Below are 18,734 nucleotides of genomic sequence, written 5' to 3'. Positions count from 1 at the left end.
GCAGCACTATTCAGGTGTCTACACCTTTACCTGTGAGATATGGTACAGCCTCCTGTGCATACTAGTCCTGTCCCAGGAGGATTTTCCTGCACTGACACCTGAGCAGTGCACAGGTATTCCAGTTCTGGTTCACTGGCTAGGTGTGATCACACCAGCGGCTCTGTGTGTGTGTGTGTGTGTGTGTGTGTGTGTGTGTGTGTGTGTGTGTGTGTGTGTGTGTGTGTGTGTGTGTGTGTGTGTGTGTGTGTGTGTGTGCATGGAATACACTATTACATATTGACATTTCTCTACACACAGAGAGTGGTAAGGTACAGGAGGTGTATGGAGTGTTGATATCCCTCAAGTCATGGTTGACTGAACAACAACACAAACTAGACACCATGAGACCAGCTGCTGTGTTGACTACTCCTCTAACAGATCAGATCACTGAGACTGATGTAAGAACTTTACTGGTTAGAATATTAGCTATACAATAGTTATATGTTTTATTAGCAACTGAGTGAGGAGGTGAAGGCAAAAGAGGAAAGTTTTGAGCAGTTACAGAATACTGTAGCACAATTGGGAGACAACAGTGCTGATCATCCCATTCACAAGAATGTGAGAGAAGCCATACAACACTACCATGATATTGACAATGTCATCAAGTTAAGAACAAAAATGTTGTCAGAGTTTAAACGAAGAGTAGCAGAGTATGAAAGAGAAGTGGAGACATTTACACAATGGTTGACTGACTGTTGTAAAAGAGGTGATCAACTACCAGTACCAGACATGTCAACTGATGGGGTACAATCTCAACTGGATAGTGTAGAGGTAGAGTGTGACAGTGTGCTACAAGATAGTTGTCAAAGTGCTAATTAGTTGGTCTGCTAACTGGTAGCTATTCCCTGCAGTATAGTAGTCAAGTGGTTATTAGTATGTAATGAATTGTATTTTCACCAGTTAAGTTGCATCTTGTTAATCATACAGGACCCATACCATATTTACTTGGGTAAATGCTGTGTACCTCATATATCACGACATTTGAATTGTGGCTGCATTGTGTCCTAACATAAGCACATACGTAAGCACCACTGTTTCTTTTAGTAGTACTAAAATCATATAAGAAAAAGCCAGTTACTGCAAGAGTCTGTTGCCTTTAGTAATTTTCACACAATGGTTCCCATAGTACAGTGGTCCCTCCATTATCTGAACTCATTGGGTGGGCCCTAGGTGTGTTCAGATAAACGATGCCCATACATTTATATACAGAGCAATTAAATACTCTAATAGAACAGTCACTTCCACAGTTCGGATAACAGAGCATTCAGATAATTGATGGCCAGATAATGTAGGGACCACTGTACAACTGACACAAAACCTTGTAGTCAAGTACATGTTTGTGTGTGACTGTGCCAGGTATTGACTGATGTGTGTTTGTATTGTTCTCGTGGTTTTAATTGCTTCTCTATCACTTTATCAGTAGCATGTTACCTTACAGGAGTTACAGGAGGAGGTTAGAGACAAAGAGCCCCAGTGTGGTACCATCAGACAACAATGTGATCAGTTGTGTAATGATCCTACTGATAGTGTGGGGAACAATGTGGATCCATCACTGGTCACTGTTGACTATCATCCTTCTGCTGACACTGTCAGGGATCAGCTGACTCAGTTAGACCAGACAGTAGAGCAGCTGAAGAAGAAGTTAAGAGACAGAGAAAATGAGTTGAAGGAACAACAGGAAAAAGTGAAGAAGTTAGAAGAAGTTAGTAGTGATGTTAGCCAGTGGTTGGATGAGAAGGAAGGACAATTGAAGGATTGTGACCTGACTGAAGTGGAACCTACTAAGATACAAGAGAAGATGACATTAGTCAAGGTGTGTTGAAGATCAACAATGATTTGTACCTGTACAATGTAAACTCTTGTACCACATGTTTCTTATTGTTGTTGCGTGTATTGTTTAGTTGATAGAAGAAGAGCAAACTACTAAGAAGTCATCACTGGACAGTCTTGATCCACTATTAGTTGATGTAGTGTCAGGTAGTTCAACTGATAATCCATTGAAACAACAACTTGAGGAGAAGAATGAAGATGTTAAGAAGAGATGGCAACAACTTGCTAACACACTAGAGGACAAACAGGAAGCTCTGACAGAGGCACTACGACTGGCAGAGAAGTACAAAGAAGACAAATCAAAAGTTGAGCAATGGATGAAAGAGGCTAACACCAAGTTGGATGAACTGGGACCACCACCATCCAACCCACAAGAAGCAGAAAAGGAGCTCAACAAGATAAAGGTCAGTACATATAACATGTAATATTGACTGTACACTATTCCATTAGGTAATGAAAGATGAATATGAGGAGATGTGGCCAACACACACCACATGTTGTGACACAGCAAACACACTTGCAACAAACACAACTGATCCAACAGTAACTGAAGCTCTTAACACTTCAACACAACAACAACAACAAGAATGGCAACAACTGGGAGATCGGCTGACTGAGGCAGATAACAAACTTGGAAGTGCTCTAGGTAGAGCACATGATCTTGATAGACGTGTTACTGAAGTATCTGATTGGTTAAATGAGACACTGGTCAGGTTTAACAGTTTGGATCCTTGTGCTGCTAGAGTATATTTGATTGATGATCAGATCAGTGAAGCTAAGGTGTGTGTGTATGTGGTAATCATGTGATGTGTGTTGATTATATGTACTATCAGGCCACACTGGAGGAGATCACTTCCAAAGGTGACTCCATTCAAGTTATACAAAACATTGGACAGGAAGTGATGTCACAATGTAGTCCTCAAGACAAGGATGATATTCAACAGAAACTGAAAGAGATTACAACCAACTTTGCTGATGTTGAAGACATGGCTAAGTTACACTTGGAGGACCTTAATGAAGAGAGGGTGAAGGCTGAAGATTATGAGAAACAAGGAGCAGACTTGGATGACTGGTTAAAGGGCAAAGAAGCCATTGTTGAACAGTGGGAGGAGTTTGCTATAGACAGTGCCACACTGGAACAACAGATGGAGAAGATTGGGGTAAGTTGCAGCCTTGTCATAGGTGATGAGTGGGGCCAAATATATTTGAATCATAAAACAGATATGGATGCTATTCATGTGGTATTTTCATGTTTTAGCCCTAAAGAGTATTTCGGATGATTTCAGTATTTTTTGCAATTGACTGTTCTATTAGAGTGGTTGACTGCTCTATCTGATATCTCAATCTTCTTTTTCTTACAAATATTGCCCAATAAAAAGTGGGAGAGCCATGCCCCTGTACCCCCGCACGCATGTGCGCATGAGCCCACTCCACCACCCCTGGTTCTTGCAGTGCTTATAACTTTGAGAAAGTGACGTGTATATCTTTTGTGTTATGTTCAGTAAGATTTTCTTGAGCTCTATATGTGACATTTTTTTATTGACAGTGCCAGCTCTGTTAATGCTGTAGCGGGCTTTATAGTGTGTAGTAATTGTCAGTTATTACAATGTGTCATCACACAGACATTTGAAGAAGAAGTCAACAAAGGCTACCCAGTAGTCAGTAACTTGAATGAGTCAGAGAAGAAATTGTTAGCCTCAGATCTGGAGACCATCAGACAATATGAGATAGCATTTCCTAATGGCCCACCTGAAGCTGCAATCACAAGTTCTGGTGGTGCTGCTGCTGTCGCTGCAGCAAAGAAGAAGGACGGTAAAGAAGTAAAAGGAAGAGAGAGTAGTGGATTTAAAAGGAAGCCTTCAAAGAGAGAAAAGGATCGAGGAAAATTGGAGTCATCAGTTGATAAATCTCAGTTACCAGACTTTGCTAAGAGAGGAGGGGCACAGGAAGCAGTTGATGAGGGTAGAAAACTTCGTAAAAGATATGAAGACCTCAAACGTAACACAGACAATCGACTGATAGAAGTACAAGACTTGTTAAGGAAAGTACAAGATTATGAAACAGCTCTGGGTAGCTTTGGTGACTGGTTAAGAGAAGAGAAAGGAACTGTTAATTTGATAGAGTCATTTGCTTGTACCACTGAAGGCATCAATGCTGAGTTAGCTAAGATAAAGGTATTGTATTGTTTGCTAGTGTATATATAATTTGTCCCATTTGAATAGGATGCTAAACATGACTTCAAAATGAAGAAAAAAGAACTAGAGCAGTTGTGTTCAACTGGTACAGCACTGATAGCAGCTTGTAAGGTTGAGGATAGCAAGACTGAAGCTGAGAGGAAGTTATCAGAGACCAACACTCGTTGGGGTGACTTACTGAAGGCTCTCGATGATAAAAAAGAGTCACTGTTAGCTAAACAGAAAGAAGTTGACCACTACAATAACCTGCTGAAGCAGTTTTCTGGCTGGATGGATGGTGTAGAGAAGAAACTGGATGAACCTGTTGACCTTGTTGGTGATCCTCATAAAATAGCTGACAAGCTGGAACAAATGAAGGTAATCTCCACACTTATATAAGGCTGCAATTTGTTGAGACAAATATCTTTGCTATTTTCACAATTTTGTGAAATTTTCTAGCTTTAAAAATAAGTTGAAAACCATGCCTGAAACCTTTAGCATCATATTGGAGAATGTTAACAAGCTCAAATGGATAAAATTTAATTTCTGTCCATACACTTATATAGTCACATGCCAGCTCAAAGCTTGTACAGTATAGAGCTAATTACCTGAATGCCGAAATGACTCTAATCAGTATACATATTTAGGGTGATTTTATACACACACACATATGTAAAGGGACAGTCCCTTCAGTGCAGTGTAGATAGCTTCTTTAGAAGAAGTAGGCTAAAGCTATAGCACCAGTAGCCCTCCAGCCACACGTACCTCTCAAACTACGTACCACTCACATACATGTTTTAACATAGCACTCCCATACAGCAGAGAGTCAATTAATTATATTGGGGAGCGGTGTTCATAGAATTAACAGTACAAGCAATTTAAAAAACTCGCTTATTAAAGGGCGTGGCACCCATTTTGCTCATGAGAGTATTCATCCCAAATGAAACAGGATGAATACTTGCAAGCGAATTGTGTGCCACACCCTTTAAATAGCAAGTTTTTAAAATCACTTACACTCTCGCGAGATGACATTGCATTTGAGCAGTACCGTATGTATTACATCACAAATATGACACTTAGGCCACTGATTGTAGATTCCTTGTTTCCTGTCACCCGCCCACATGATAATTTTAGAGCCACATACAAATTTATTATTGCATTTGATAGTCACATGACCAAAATATTAATGGCTAATACTAGAGCTGGGCAGTAGTAAAATAATATCGAGCATCGTGATATTAATTTTCAAATCGTATCATGATAATTTAGCCTCTACGCTAGTGATGGATGTTACACTTCTAAATGACTACTAAGTAGTTCTATTCATAAACCATATTCTTGTCTTTTCACAAGAAAGGAGCAATGATTAGGTGTAAACAATGTATAAATTAGCAATTTGTTCACAAAATTCTCAATTGTACAAGCAGCTAACTACTGATTTGTCATTTAGATACTATCGTGATACATATCGTTATCGTGATATTTTCATTACTATCAATCATCTTGTGAAAATTTTGCTATCACCCACCTCTAGCTAATACTAGCAGTGAATCTCTTCAGGTATCCATTGGTTAACTTGAGATGCGCATCAACACGAGTTCCATTCTCAATCTGTTGTTGTTGTTTTTCCCTTGTTTCTTGTTCTTACTCTTGTTTATTGTTATATTTTTTTTAAAATCTGTTATTAACGTGGAAAATTTGTACTGTTGAAGTTGATTGTACAGATTCAGGCTAGTAATTACAGTACTAGCTAGCACATGTCACCACAAGCATGGCTAACCCAGCAAATGCTTTTCTGGCTGTTCAGGAAACACTGCAACACTTCAAATCTAACCTTCTAGCTAGAGGTTTAAATCTTAGTCAAATCACAACTAACCTTGGATATAGCTCTTCTGAATCTGAGAAAAAATAGCAATTTAGAGTTAATGGACTCCCTTTAATATCCTTGATATTAAATAATTGGGGCAAGCCTGAGCGAGCCCCAGTATTGTCAAGTGGCCATGGTACGTACGTTGCGTGCACGAAAATTCCCAAAAGAAACCGGAAAGCCCCACACTTGGTAGTTGAAATGGTACGTACGTCGCGTGTACAAAATTTTTTCCCATACAAATCAGAAAGTCCGAACGCACACGGAAAGAGATGAGAGATTAAGGAGAAGAAGAGAACGTGATAGAGAAAGAAGAGCCCAAGAATCACGAAACATTATCTCATATTCCATGGAGTCTTATTGAACAATGTGATACTGTTGAAGAATCCTGGATGTTGTTTAAAGATTTGTTTTTTGGAGCTGTAGATGTTGCTGTGCCGCAATTGAAATGGTGACGCAAAAAGTTAAAGCACTGGTTTTCATATGACTCTGTTCACCTAATCAGGCAGAAGCGTTGATTATATTCTAAAATTAAGTCGTCACCCTCTCCTTCCCAGTCCTTGATCTGTAAGTATCGACATGTCAGTAATCAGGTATGGAGTAAAACTAGACATTTTACTGAGTCACTGTGCAAAAACTATTCCAAGGACTCGAGGAAGTTCTGGAATTGGGTAAACTCCAGCAAAGGTAGGCGTGACCCTATTCCTGCTCTAACTGATCATAATGCTATCATCACTAACGACACTGACAAGGCTGAAGCTTTTAACAAATATTTTTATTCAGTGTTTACTAAGGAAGATATGACTCACTTTAACACAGTGAAGTCATCTATCGAGTTTTCGCCTTCTATTATTAACTCCATCAATTTTTCACCAGCTACTGTTTATGACCATCTATGTAATATCGATGCCTCTAAGGCTTGTGAACCTGATCTTTTACCAGGTTTTTTATTGAAACATTGTGCAGAGTTCATTGCTACCCCTTTAGCCTACCTGTTCAATTTGTCCATGCGCACTGTCAAATTACCACAAGACTGGGTAACAGGTAATGTTGTTCCAGTTTTCAAGCGTAGCAAGAGGAATCTTGTTTCTAATTATCGCCCGATTAGTTTAACATCATTAGTTGTAAAGACAATGGAACGAATTATTTTGTCGAGTTTAACAGACATCTTAACTAAAAGTGGGTTACTTAATTCCAACCAATACGATTTTCGCAAGGGTCACTCTACATCCCATCTGCTTATTGAAGCTGTTAATGATTGGGCAGACTGTCGTGACAGTTGTCACTGTTTACTGTTAAACTTTGCCAAAGCTTTTGACAGTGTACCACATCAACATCTATTACTAAAGTTGGAGAGCATAGGCATCACTGGTGATTTATTACAATGGATAGATCAATTTCTAACCTCTCATTTTCAAAGAGTTGTTATCAATGGCAAGTTTTCTGAATGGCTTCCAGTCTTATCTGGTGTTCCCCAGGGCCCCATCTTGGGGCCACTGTTGTTCATCATATATATAAATGATATCACATCTGTGGTTCAGTCTTCTTCTATTAGAGTATTTGCTGATGATGTTTCACTTTACGCTAAAGTATCTACACAGGACGATTGTTTAAAGCTCCAAGATGATTTGTCCCACATTTACAACTGGTCTCTTCATTGGCAATTAAATCTTAACCCTCATAAATGTGAAGCTATTAATATCACAAATAAGAACACCAGTTTCCTTTACATATTCTATTGGACTGCAATCCATTAGCTGGGTCACTAAGATAAAGTATTTGGGGGTTGTGATCAACTCTAAATTGAACTGGACAGATCATTGTCAGAAAATTGTTCAGAAAGCCTCGCTATGTTTAAATAGGCTGCATCATGCTATGTATGGCTGCACTGTGTGGTCCCCCCATACCACCAAGAATATCAACTTGTTAGAGTCTGTTCAGCGTAGAGCTGCTCGATGGATTAAGAGTAGATATGACTCCACTTTGTACAGGTGGAGTAAGAACACTGATGACTGCTTGAAGGAACTGAAGTGGCCTACGCTGGCATCGCGACGACAATACCAGAGTGTCATTATGGTGCACTCCATTACGCATAAACAAACTCCAATCAATTCCTGCCACCGCTTTGATCTTAACACTAACTCTACACGATCTCATCCACTGACTTTGCAGACTCGATCTACTTCCATCTATGCATTTAGATATTCCTTGTACGTGAACACACCATTTGTTTGGAACTCAATCCCATATGAAATATTGTCCTTACCATCACACTTATTTAGATCACGGCTCCGATGTTACTTGTTTAACTGATGTCTCTCACATAGTATTAATTTTTGTATAGTTTTTGTTTGCTCGTTTGTTGTTTTTGTTTGCTTGTAGATAGTCAATTTTTTTAGTCAATGTTTCTGTATTGCTTTTTGTACTGTGTATGTGTTTTGGGGACCACCTTGTACAGGCTATAAGCCTTTTGTGTACCCTTTCTTTAGATAAAATTGATAATAATAATAATAATGAAAAGATGCAAGGTTTATCACTAAGGCCATGCCTTATGTTTCACGGATGCGGTGGGTCAGTGCTTTGCCAAACTTGAAAACAAAATAAAAAATCACATGATAGGCTAAAAAGACTGATAAGACTCTAAACTTATTAATAATGTGTAATCAGTAATTGGCGTAGTAGCTGGTAGCGATGGAGAGCTTCAAGTGAGGAAAACGGAAGTCCTTTGTATTTTTAGTACTGTCATCCGTAAGATCAATATACTCTAATAGAGCAGTCACATTTACTCTAATAAAACAGTCAGTTACAGCATATTATCTATGGTCACAAGTACATTTTTTGTTATTTTTCTGACCTGCCAGGTCAATAACAATCCGTGAAACTTATAATTAATTGGTATGGCCTATAATGATGTTTGATATAATATCACCACTATATGTATATAGATTGGCTAGACACAGAGAATATGACAGAGCTAGGCAAGCAGCAATGACTCCAGAACAACGAGAAACCATACTGCAACACTTTGATTATTGACCACCGCCTGCTTAATGGTTGTTTTCTTTCATTTGTATTCAATAATTCCAACACTGAATAAAAAGTGCACTTCGAATGTTGTGAATCCTCTACTATCACGTGTTGGTATAACTACTTGTCTGGCGTTGCTTCAGTGACCTTAACATCCTGCAGTTAACTTAAATCAATAAGCATGCAATTAAGCACCCGATTTCCAAGTCTTCTCTCTCTCCAGTCTTATCTTTCCCTACAGATAAAAAAGCTTCAGGTAACTAAATTAAATTTAATGTCTTTGTTTATTTCTACAGGGTTGACAGCATCAGCCAAGCAGGCTGCTTTCAGCCATACCCTGATTACATAGATACATTCATTCAATATGTTCCCAGTTTAACAGATGGGTGGCTGTGAGCAATGGAAGCAAAGTTTCTTGCTCAACAAAACAACAGTACAGAACCCAGCCTGAGCATCAAACCTGCGACCTTTTGATTAGCACGTTCTTAATTTCATATAGCTAGCTACATATTAAGCATGCACGCAAAACACACAGTTTACTTTGGGTGATAACTGCTATTTTAGGCATATTAGATATTTGATGTATTAACAAAATCACTAATTTTTGTATACCCATTAGCTATTTTCACCAATGTAATTATGAGATCACTAACATTGCTAAATTTACTCAACTTAAGCTATAGTATTATTATTATTATTACTAGGACCGCGTCACATACAACCAAGTACATACACCAACGTGATAGCCCCCTGGTGAGGCTATTAGGTGGTGAAGGCATGATCCCCAATATGTCACAGTAGTGACAGATATAACACAATAGTGGCATCGTAACTAAAGGCCACCAGGAGCTAAGTGCCAGTACATCATTGGTGTGGTAATGGCACAGTGATGTGTACACAGTTATGTATACAAAACATACAGGAGGGAACTATACATTATTGCAGTATTGTATGCAGCAATACATTATAGGCAACATCACCAGATAAAAATTATTAGCCAATATACAGCACAGTATATCAACATCAACTAGAGCTAAATAAGGTTCATTGGTGTAGCAATGGCACAGTGACGGGTGACACACTATAGTTATGCATACACAACTTTCAGGAGATAGCTACACAATGCTGTAGGAGTATGCAAGCCAGATGAACCAGATAAAGGAAGACAGCCGTAGCTACGCCAGGTGAAGGCAAAAAAAGATTAAGCACGTATTGAATTGCCTGACACCAACACAAAGAAAGTTTGCCATGCCAGCTGCACAAGACAAGATTGTTTACTTGTATTTTATATGTAACTGTATTGTAAAGAGCATGGCCTATGTTTTCTTGTATTGTTTATTTACGTGAATGAATCCACTGGCAGCTGGCATGGAGACTTGAGATGTTACAAACATAAAAACTTACTTGTAATCTTCTTGTTTACACAAGTGGCTTCTGGCTCTCCTGCTCGCTAATCTCCTTCGCGCAATCTGTAAATAATTATGCACCTATCAATGTAATGCCCCACTACCACAGGTACGGGCTGAGGTGGGGGAAGGTGGGGATTTGTATTCCTGAAAATTACAATGCCCCACCTACTGGGGGAGTACAGCTGGTAAAAGCCCCTACAAATCCCGACAATACCCCTAGTATATACCTGGGGGAATGTGGAGCTTAGAGGGGGTTAGATATTTTTCAACAATAATAAAAATTTCATTAATGATAAAAGATGTACACACTCTGCATTAAGCCACACCAACTATTTACACTCTTCACATACAAATTCTTCAGGCTCTTCCACAATACCTATACAAACAAAATGGAACCATCTGTCACATAAATCACAGCCTATCCACTTTTCTACGGAATCCGTGAACTCCTGGAACTCTTCATAACAAACTGCACAGTGGTAAGTGGCTACAGCTGTTTTACGTTCTTTGTTTTTTCTTCTTGTTTCAGCAGCCTTTACTGCACCTCTTCTGCGGTTCTCCTTGATTGTGTGTAGGTGTTCGAACCATATAGTGACATCACTTACTGATAGCAAGGTTTCTTTAGCAATTTCAGAACAAAGGGACTCAGGTGGAGGGTATGAAGTTAACTGGTCAAATTTTTCCTTAAGTACTGTTGAAGGAGGCTTTTTCATTGGCAAAAGTTGTGATTGAATAGATGACTTAGGTGGCAAATAATGACCAGTACAATTTTCTTTACATTCAGTGCAATCAACATTACCCCATGGTCTGTCAGGGTCAGGAATAGGCAGTGGTAAGTGCGTGATAAGTGGTCCTCCACTGTACCAGGGTGGCATGTGCTTCTGCTCACTCCTGCACACAGGATGACAACAAGAGGGATCAAAACAGCAAACAAGAAAAAATGCGTATTGGGGTGGTAGTCCCTTAATGCTATGCCTTTCCTTTAACTGCCACACAGTGTCAAAATAGTTGTACAATTCTGGCCTTTCCCTTTTTAATGCTTCTTTTTGCTTCTTAGTACCCTTACAATATTGTAGAAAATATTTACGGACTACTTGTTGTTCTGAAGAATTCGCTCCATTGTACAAATGTATGACAGTGTCTCCACATGGAGCATCATTAACTCTGTTTATGTAAACATTAGTAGCCAATTCCATATTATGCTCATATTTTTCTTTATTGATCTTTCCTGTGTTTGAATCCATGCATGTTCCTCCAAGAGTGGATGGAATGAATAAATTTGCATGTGCTAATGCTAAACAACCGTTTTGTAATTCAACGCGATTTAAATAGCTGGACCCACTGTTCCTTGCTGTAACAAGGCATGCAATAGTTGACCGTTTCAAATGTCTCTCTGTCCATATGAATTGAACCTCTTCATGAATCGGGCCTTCATCACTGGCACCATCTACCCGAAAACATTCAACTGGTTTTCTAATATCTGTACTAGGATTGAAGAACATTGGCTTGAATTCTGGTGTTAGTTCTAGCATTTCTAAATCAGCACTGTGTTGAAATGGGTTTTTTGGAAAAACACCAGTTGCCTTAACTACACCTGCACACATCTCTGCAGTAGTATCTGTGGCTGTAAAATTATATGATGTAGTCTGCAGAATAGAGGTATAAGGATTAACATAGTCTGTATAAGTCGTTAGAGCTTCATGATCTTGCACTACTGGGCTCTTGTGCAAACGATGAGTAGCCATCGTATCTAAGCGGAATCCAGCAGCATCATCTCTGTTAACATTAACAATGTTGCAGCCATCCTTGTATTGTAGGTAGTTTAAACCAGCATAAAAGGCTGCACTCCAATGAGCGTCGGGATTAAACTTGAGCATGAACCCCTTTCGTGCACGTCTACAAGTGACTTTGGCCAAGCCTTTATAACGTTCAGCAGATTTTCTTCTTTTGTTCCTTGCCACGCATAGCTCTACTACAGTTCCATAAGCAAAGTTTCGTCCAAAGGTTTTGATTAAATGATCACGTATCCTTCCAAAAGTGGCTTTTGATTTAACACGGATGTTCCCATCAAATGTCAACACACCAGTTCTGCGCCATGCATCAGCCCCAACATTGCAACTTTTCACAAAATCTTCAATTTCTCTTCCAATAGTAGGAAACTCCTTTACAATTGTTTTCACACGGTCACTTTGCTTCTTCCTAAGGTAGTTTCGGCTAGCAATAGTTTTACTTATTAAGTACTGGGCTCTTCGTTGAATGGTCTTCCTTTGTTTTGCTACAATAGCCTTTGCCTTCTCACTAAATGCATCTTTGAGGCCAATGTACTCATCAGGATCTTCACTTTCTGAGTCTGTCACAATAAAACCATTTAAGGCATCCACACTCCTTTCTGCCTCATGTCGATGGGTATTATTATAGTTGGTAAATGCTTGATATGATTGCTGTAGCAACATTTTATGATCAGATGTCAAACATTTCTCTAACAATTTTGGAAACTGTTGGGACAGTTGATTTGTAATACCTTTTTCATCATCACAATCTGCTTTTGTTAGCATGTGGTCAACTAAATGAAACCAATTAAATTTACTTTCAACTAATGCTACAAGCAGCTCATCAAAAACAAAACATTTATCTTCTGTGGCAGTTTCTAGTGAACAGTCAGGCTCAATATCTGAATCATCAATGTATAACTGAGTTACCGCAGCTTCTTGATCTTCACTTAAACTTCTGATTGATTCTCGAATATGCAGAGACTCTTCAATACAAGCCTCCACCCTAGCAGTTCGCTTAGTCATATTTTCAAACCCATAACAGCGCCTGGCTGATGATGGTGTAAGTCCAGAAGCTTTGAATGTTGCATACCTAACTAGTTCTTTCTCCCGGTCATTTTGAGCAAGGGACAACAAATTCTGAAGGTCAATCTTGGAGAATGTTTTTGAACTAGTAGCAGAGCTGTTAGATGATTCACAAATATCAATGAGTTTCTCATAGTCGACTCCTGGATTGAGTTCCATCACATACACTTTAGGATCTTTATTTATCTTGATTAGCAAGGCAGCTAAAGGCATTTGTAACAGTCTACGCTTAGCATTTGGAGTATGATAAGTTACGCCTGGAAAGCAGCTCTGAAATAATGATTTAAGAGGAGTGATGCCTTTCTCCATTACAATATTTGCAGCTTTTATCATTTTAGGGCATTCCTTACAATTATGGTGGTGGCTTTTACAGTATTGTGTTCTAGCTAAACAGTATTGTCTAAGGTTAAATTCTTTAATTTTACTTATGCTTACACGATTAGAAAGTATTTCATAATCCGATAGTGAAAGATTAACATAATCATGGTAAGTACTAACAAAGTCAGTCTGAGGCCTCCCTGTACCGGCAATACCAGTACAAGGAGGCTCTGCTAAAAAAGTGTATCTTTTTGTTGGTTAGTTATTTGACCAACAAAAGACATCTGGCCAGCAGAAGAGATCTGGTCAGTGGAAGACATGAGTTCAGTGGACGATGTCTGGTCAACCGAAGGTGATTCATCAACAAAAGAAGTCTGATCACCAGAGGACATTTGGCTATTTGATGATGATTGACCTCTGGAAGATGTTTGTGAACTTTCATTGTCAGAGAGTATGATTGTATCTGCACTACTGCTGTCATCACTATATACACTTGACACTTCAAGCACAACCTTAGATTCCTTTGGTTTCAAAGATTTATGCAAACGCCTGGTTTTACTAGAGGAATCATCTGACTCCTGACTGGAAGCAACATTTCTGCTATGGTAGGACATCGATCTTTTAGTTTTTTTCTGTAAAACCAGCAGTTCATTTTCTAGCTCACGTTTTTGTTTGGACAAACTGGCAATCTCTTCAGTAATATCGTCACAAGCCTTGTAGTTTTTCACATTTTCAGCCATCTGTCTTCTTTTCTCTTTGTATGATATTCTTTCCTTTAAATTTTGTATGTCTTCTTCCAACCGTTTCATGCGTTCCACTCTAGCATCAAAAGTGAGCCTTGGCCGTTTTGTAGCAGTGGACTCTACAGCTCCACAATATTTGTTACTGCGGCTTTTCCCCTTCTTAAATGAGTAGCTTGAATTTACTTTACTCCTAGCCGCATCCAAGAGCTTCTGACGACTTGAAAGATATACGGGATTCTGTAGGCAAATTTCTTGAGCTGCTTTATTTACTGATATTTGATATTCAGTTAGAGGTCGTATGGATTCCTTCTTGTAAATAAGGGCTCTCTGCTTGATGTCTTCATCAGACAGACCTGGACTAGCCATCTCAACATTTGGAATGCTAGATTCCTTTATAGGGTATAAAACATACAGAATGTAAATGCAATGCAACTGTTACATGCACTTAACAGGAATAAGCATACATTTGTTTTTGTGTGTGTGTGTGTGTGTGTTCTTTTGCAGCAACAATATAGACTGAATTAAATTCTTTACGTAAAATTTATACGTATGATATACCTGTGTTGTGCCTCTGCAAAGCGAAACACCAGACTTGGATAAGCTTAATTGGAGTTGGGTAGAAGTTTTACCAGGGGCTGCTGCAACCGCACCAGAATCCTGAGGATGGTTAAAGGCCACCTGTACACAAAATATAGATACTATGTATAATTTTACCACTGGAAAGATTGAATACATATTCTGCAATATAAATTTAGTAACACTATGCATGCTTTATACAAGATAGTAAGTAGCTGCAACTTAACAATGCATGAATGCATGTATATAAATGCTTAGAACAATATCATAATACTCTAACCGCTAACAAAAGATTGCTAATATTTAGTAGTGCAAACTATTAAAACTATAGATACCAGTATGATAACTACATAAGTGCAACATTGCACTTGCTTGCAAGAGTTAACTTGTTCACGGTGAGGTTTATTGCCAGTAAAGGGACGTGGTATTCACTATACTCCGAGTTTTCATCCTGCGGAATACAGGGTGAACCTGGCTATTAGCTCTACGGCAAACAAATTGACTCTTGCTAGCAAGTGCAATGTTGCGGTTGGGTGGTACCACAGCTAATCAAATAGCTATTAATCACAACCTATGCATTTAACTATAGCACTGTCAGCAATTAACCAACAAACCATATGCAAGCAAATGTAGGTGAAGATAAAAGATTTTAACAAATAGATAAACTCTTCACAGATACATTTCAATACTCTAGAGCCGGAGTCTAGACTGGTGGGCTGTATTGAGCTCTGTTCAGAACTTCCAACTATAAGTAAAATTTATCAGCTAAGCCTCAATTATATATATATAGCATGAAGCAATCAGTCTGTCAACTAAAGCTAAGCGTACAATTCTGTAGTTTTAGACTTAAGCTGAAACTGTTTTACAGACCATCTTAACACAGATTAGAGTGTGGTGGATAAGAGTGCTATTAGCAGTAACAGGTTATCACTGTTAGGCTTCACAATAACAAGTAGAGCAAGCCAGTGTACATGCAGCACTTGCATACCATGTAGTTTAATACCAGGAATGTATTGTATGCATCTAATTACCCCCAGCAACATGCACTGTGTGACAAACATCAATGTTTTTCAAGCAAGTATAGTTTTTGCCTACCTATCATGACAAAATGCACCAAGAAAAAATAGCTATTTAGCTAGCTAATTTATTTTATATACAAGCTACTAACCGACTGTGCGGTGGAAAGATTGTTGGCTGCACCTTCCTCGGACTGAATTGTTTCCATTATCCTCATCACAGCTCTGTCAGGAATTTCCTGGTCCAAGCCAACTACATCAACAAACACGTCCTCTCCCCAGCTGTCATCTCGTACTTGCAATATCACACTACTCTGGCTGCACTGCAAAATATCCTTAAAGCTCTCTAGAATTGCAGAACGGAGGACAGAGACGTCGCCACTATATCTCACAACTCTTGTTCTTAGCCCACTAGGTGTGCTGATAGACACCAGCGCACTCTTGCTTTCTCTTCGTTCCTCGCTTCGTTCACACATCGCCACCAGGCCAGCTGCATTCAAAAACGAGGCGTGCGCAGTTAATTATCTCACGTGATTGCCAGTCATTGCATTTTAATGCACTGTGAGGATACGCTTGCGGGTTGTGATATGTACGGCTGGAGTACGCTGATGGTTGACTATCCGATACAAGTGAATTTCTTTTATAATTTTCAAGGTAAATACAAAGCCCCACTACCTCGGGGCAATCGGGCTATCAATTCCCCTACCAACCCCGACTTTCTCCCACCCTCAGCCCGTACCTGTGGTAGTGGGGCGTTACATTGATAGGTGCATTAAGCAAGGGTGTGGTACTGGGCGTTATATAGAATTACACGTATGGTCAAGTCATCAGCACGAACAGGAACGACGATTATACGTTTGTGCCTTCATTCACAGGCGAATCTATCCCCGGTTAGTTCATGTCTCTAGGCCTCGTAGTTTTCTCAAACATTAATTATTATTTATTTATGACGTAATGTTAACCGCGTTTCGTATTATTCTTAGTACTTGGTTGTATAATTAAATACAGAGAAAAAGGCGTAATGCCTGTGAGTCCTGCTCATTACATTAAGAATAAAAGTTATCAATCAAAATTTTAAAATTGTCAGTAGAATTAGACGACACTACATAATTGGGTAAATTATTCCATGAATTGATGGTTCTTACTGAAAAGAATTTACTGCAAACATTCTTTTGGGCATGAGGTTTAAAAAGTTTGAAGTCATGTCCCCTTGTGGCACTTGACAAATTCAGGTCGAAAAATAATTCAGGTTGAAGATTAACATTCCCTTGTAAGATATTATATACCATAATCATGTCAGCACGATACCTTCGATATGACAATGTAGGAAGCTTGAGGGTAACCAGACGTTCATCATACTCTAAACTGGACAGATCCTGAACACATTTAGTGGCTCTTCTTTGCATTCTCTCCATGCTGTCACAATCTCCAATATAATTGGGTCCCCATACAACATTAGCATATTCAAGGTGAGGTCTTACCAGAGCCTTGTAGAGTATTGGAAGGGTCTTTCTATTTAGAGTGTTAAATGATTTTTTGATTAATCCCAATACATGATTGGCTTTGTTTATAGCAGAGGTTGCTTGGCCATGAAACTTTAAGCTAGAATCCACTATTATTCCTAAGTCTTTATGTTCTGATACTACCTGTAGGGGTTGTCCATCCATATAATATGTATGACACAGGTTAGAGTTACCCAGATGCATAACAAATGTCTTAACAATGTTGAAATTCAGCAACCACTTCATTGACCACTCTTTTAGTAATAAGAGATCTTGTTCCAATTGAAAGTTACTCTGCTGGTTTACAATTGGGCAAAACAACTTAACATCATCAGCAAATAACAACACTTTGGGATGATACTACACTGGGAAGATCATTGACATAAATTGAAAACAAAAGAGGGCCAATCACAGATCCTTGAGGCACACCACTGAGTACATTACTTGTAGCTGATTTAACACCATTAATCACAACAGACTGCTTCCTTTGAGAGAGAAAAGATCTATTCTTTGCCGCCATAAGCTTCAAGTTTTAAAAGTAATCTTTCATGTGGGACACAGTCAAAGGCCTTACTGAAGTCCAAATACAGTACATCAACAGGGACGCCTTTCTCAAGAGATTCAGTCCAGTAATGTAGTGCAGTTAAAAGTTGTGTAACACAGGAGCGTCTCGGCATAAAACTATGCTGTTCATTAGCTAGTAGATTATTCCTAAATAGTCAAACATTTTATCTCTGATCACTGATTCCAATACCTTGCAAATCAGTGGAGTCAAACTAATCGGTCTGTAATTAGATGGGAGTTTACGGTCACCCTTCTTAAACACTGGAGCCACGTCTGCTAGTTTCCAATCATTAGGAACTATACCTGTGTCCAAGGATTTCTGAAACAATACTGCTAAAGGTTTTGACAATTCAAGAGCTGCTTCTTTGAAAAAACGGGGATGCCAACCATCTGGACCGGGTGATTTATTAGCATCTAAGTGACATAACTTGTCATAAATATCGTTATCAGAGATCTGAATATCAGCCATTGGTACATCATTAAATACATCAGGTAAAGAAGGCATATTTCTTAAATCTTCCTGGGTAAAACACTTGCAAAATACTCATTAAGAACATTAGCTTTATCTAGATTTGAAACAGCTTCTCCATGATCACTAGTCCTTAAAGTATCCACAGGTAATCTAGTCTTCATTTTAGAATTGACATATTTCCAAAATACTTTCGGGTTTGTTTTGATGTTTGAAACAAGGTTTCTTCATAATCAGACTTCAGCCTTCGAGTCAAACTATGAAGATCATTACGTACTTTAGCAAATCTATTGTAATCCAAAGTGCTGAGAGTACTACAATACTCATTCCAAAGTGACCTTTTCT

At 38.8% G+C, this 18,734-nt stretch overlaps 3 protein-coding genes across 5 annotated transcripts in view; 1 reads left to right on the top strand and 2 right to left on the bottom strand.

Annotated features, from left to right (window-relative positions):
• The window catches only part of LOC136242466 (microtubule-actin cross-linking factor 1-like), a 107,689-nt gene that overhangs the window by 48,330 nt on the left and 40,625 nt on the right, over positions 1-18,734 (top strand). For all 3 annotated transcript variants that reach the window (XM_066033893.1, XM_066033892.1, XM_066033891.1), the window contains exons 42-49: positions 298-437; positions 493-810; positions 1,478-1,852; positions 1,941-2,273; positions 2,320-2,649; positions 2,703-3,029; positions 3,492-4,043; positions 4,092-4,421. In XM_066033893.1, the coding sequence (XP_065889965.1) occupies positions 298-437; positions 493-810; positions 1,478-1,852; positions 1,941-2,273; positions 2,320-2,649; positions 2,703-3,029; positions 3,492-4,043; positions 4,092-4,421 (2,705 nt within the window). The remainder of the gene's footprint in view (positions 1-297; positions 438-492; positions 811-1,477; positions 1,853-1,940; positions 2,274-2,319; positions 2,650-2,702; positions 3,030-3,491; positions 4,044-4,091; positions 4,422-18,734) is intronic.
• Positions 10,615-13,534, bottom strand: LOC136243358 (uncharacterized). The gene is made up of 2 exons (XM_066034878.1): positions 10,773-13,534; positions 10,615-10,722 (listed from the first exon to the last, which is right to left on the bottom strand). The coding sequence occupies exons 1-2, from the start codon at positions 13,532-13,534 to the stop codon at positions 10,704-10,706; spliced, it is 2,781 nt and encodes a 926-aa protein (XP_065890950.1). The 3' UTR covers positions 10,615-10,703.
• On the bottom strand, positions 13,753-16,356 carry LOC136243357 (uncharacterized). Its single transcript, XM_066034877.1, has 3 exons — positions 16,007-16,356; positions 14,821-14,940; positions 13,753-14,652 (listed from the first exon to the last, which is right to left on the bottom strand). The coding sequence occupies exons 1-3, from the start codon at positions 16,328-16,330 to the stop codon at positions 13,753-13,755; spliced, it is 1,344 nt and encodes a 447-aa protein (XP_065890949.1). The 5' UTR covers positions 16,331-16,356.

This window comes from Dysidea avara, chromosome 13 (assembly GCF_963678975.1).
Source record: "Dysidea avara chromosome 13, odDysAvar1.4, whole genome shotgun sequence".
In the NCBI taxonomy this organism is placed as follows: Eukaryota; Metazoa; Porifera; class Demospongiae; order Dictyoceratida; family Dysideidae; genus Dysidea; species Dysidea avara.
This window is presented reverse-complemented; position numbering and strand designations above follow the sequence as displayed.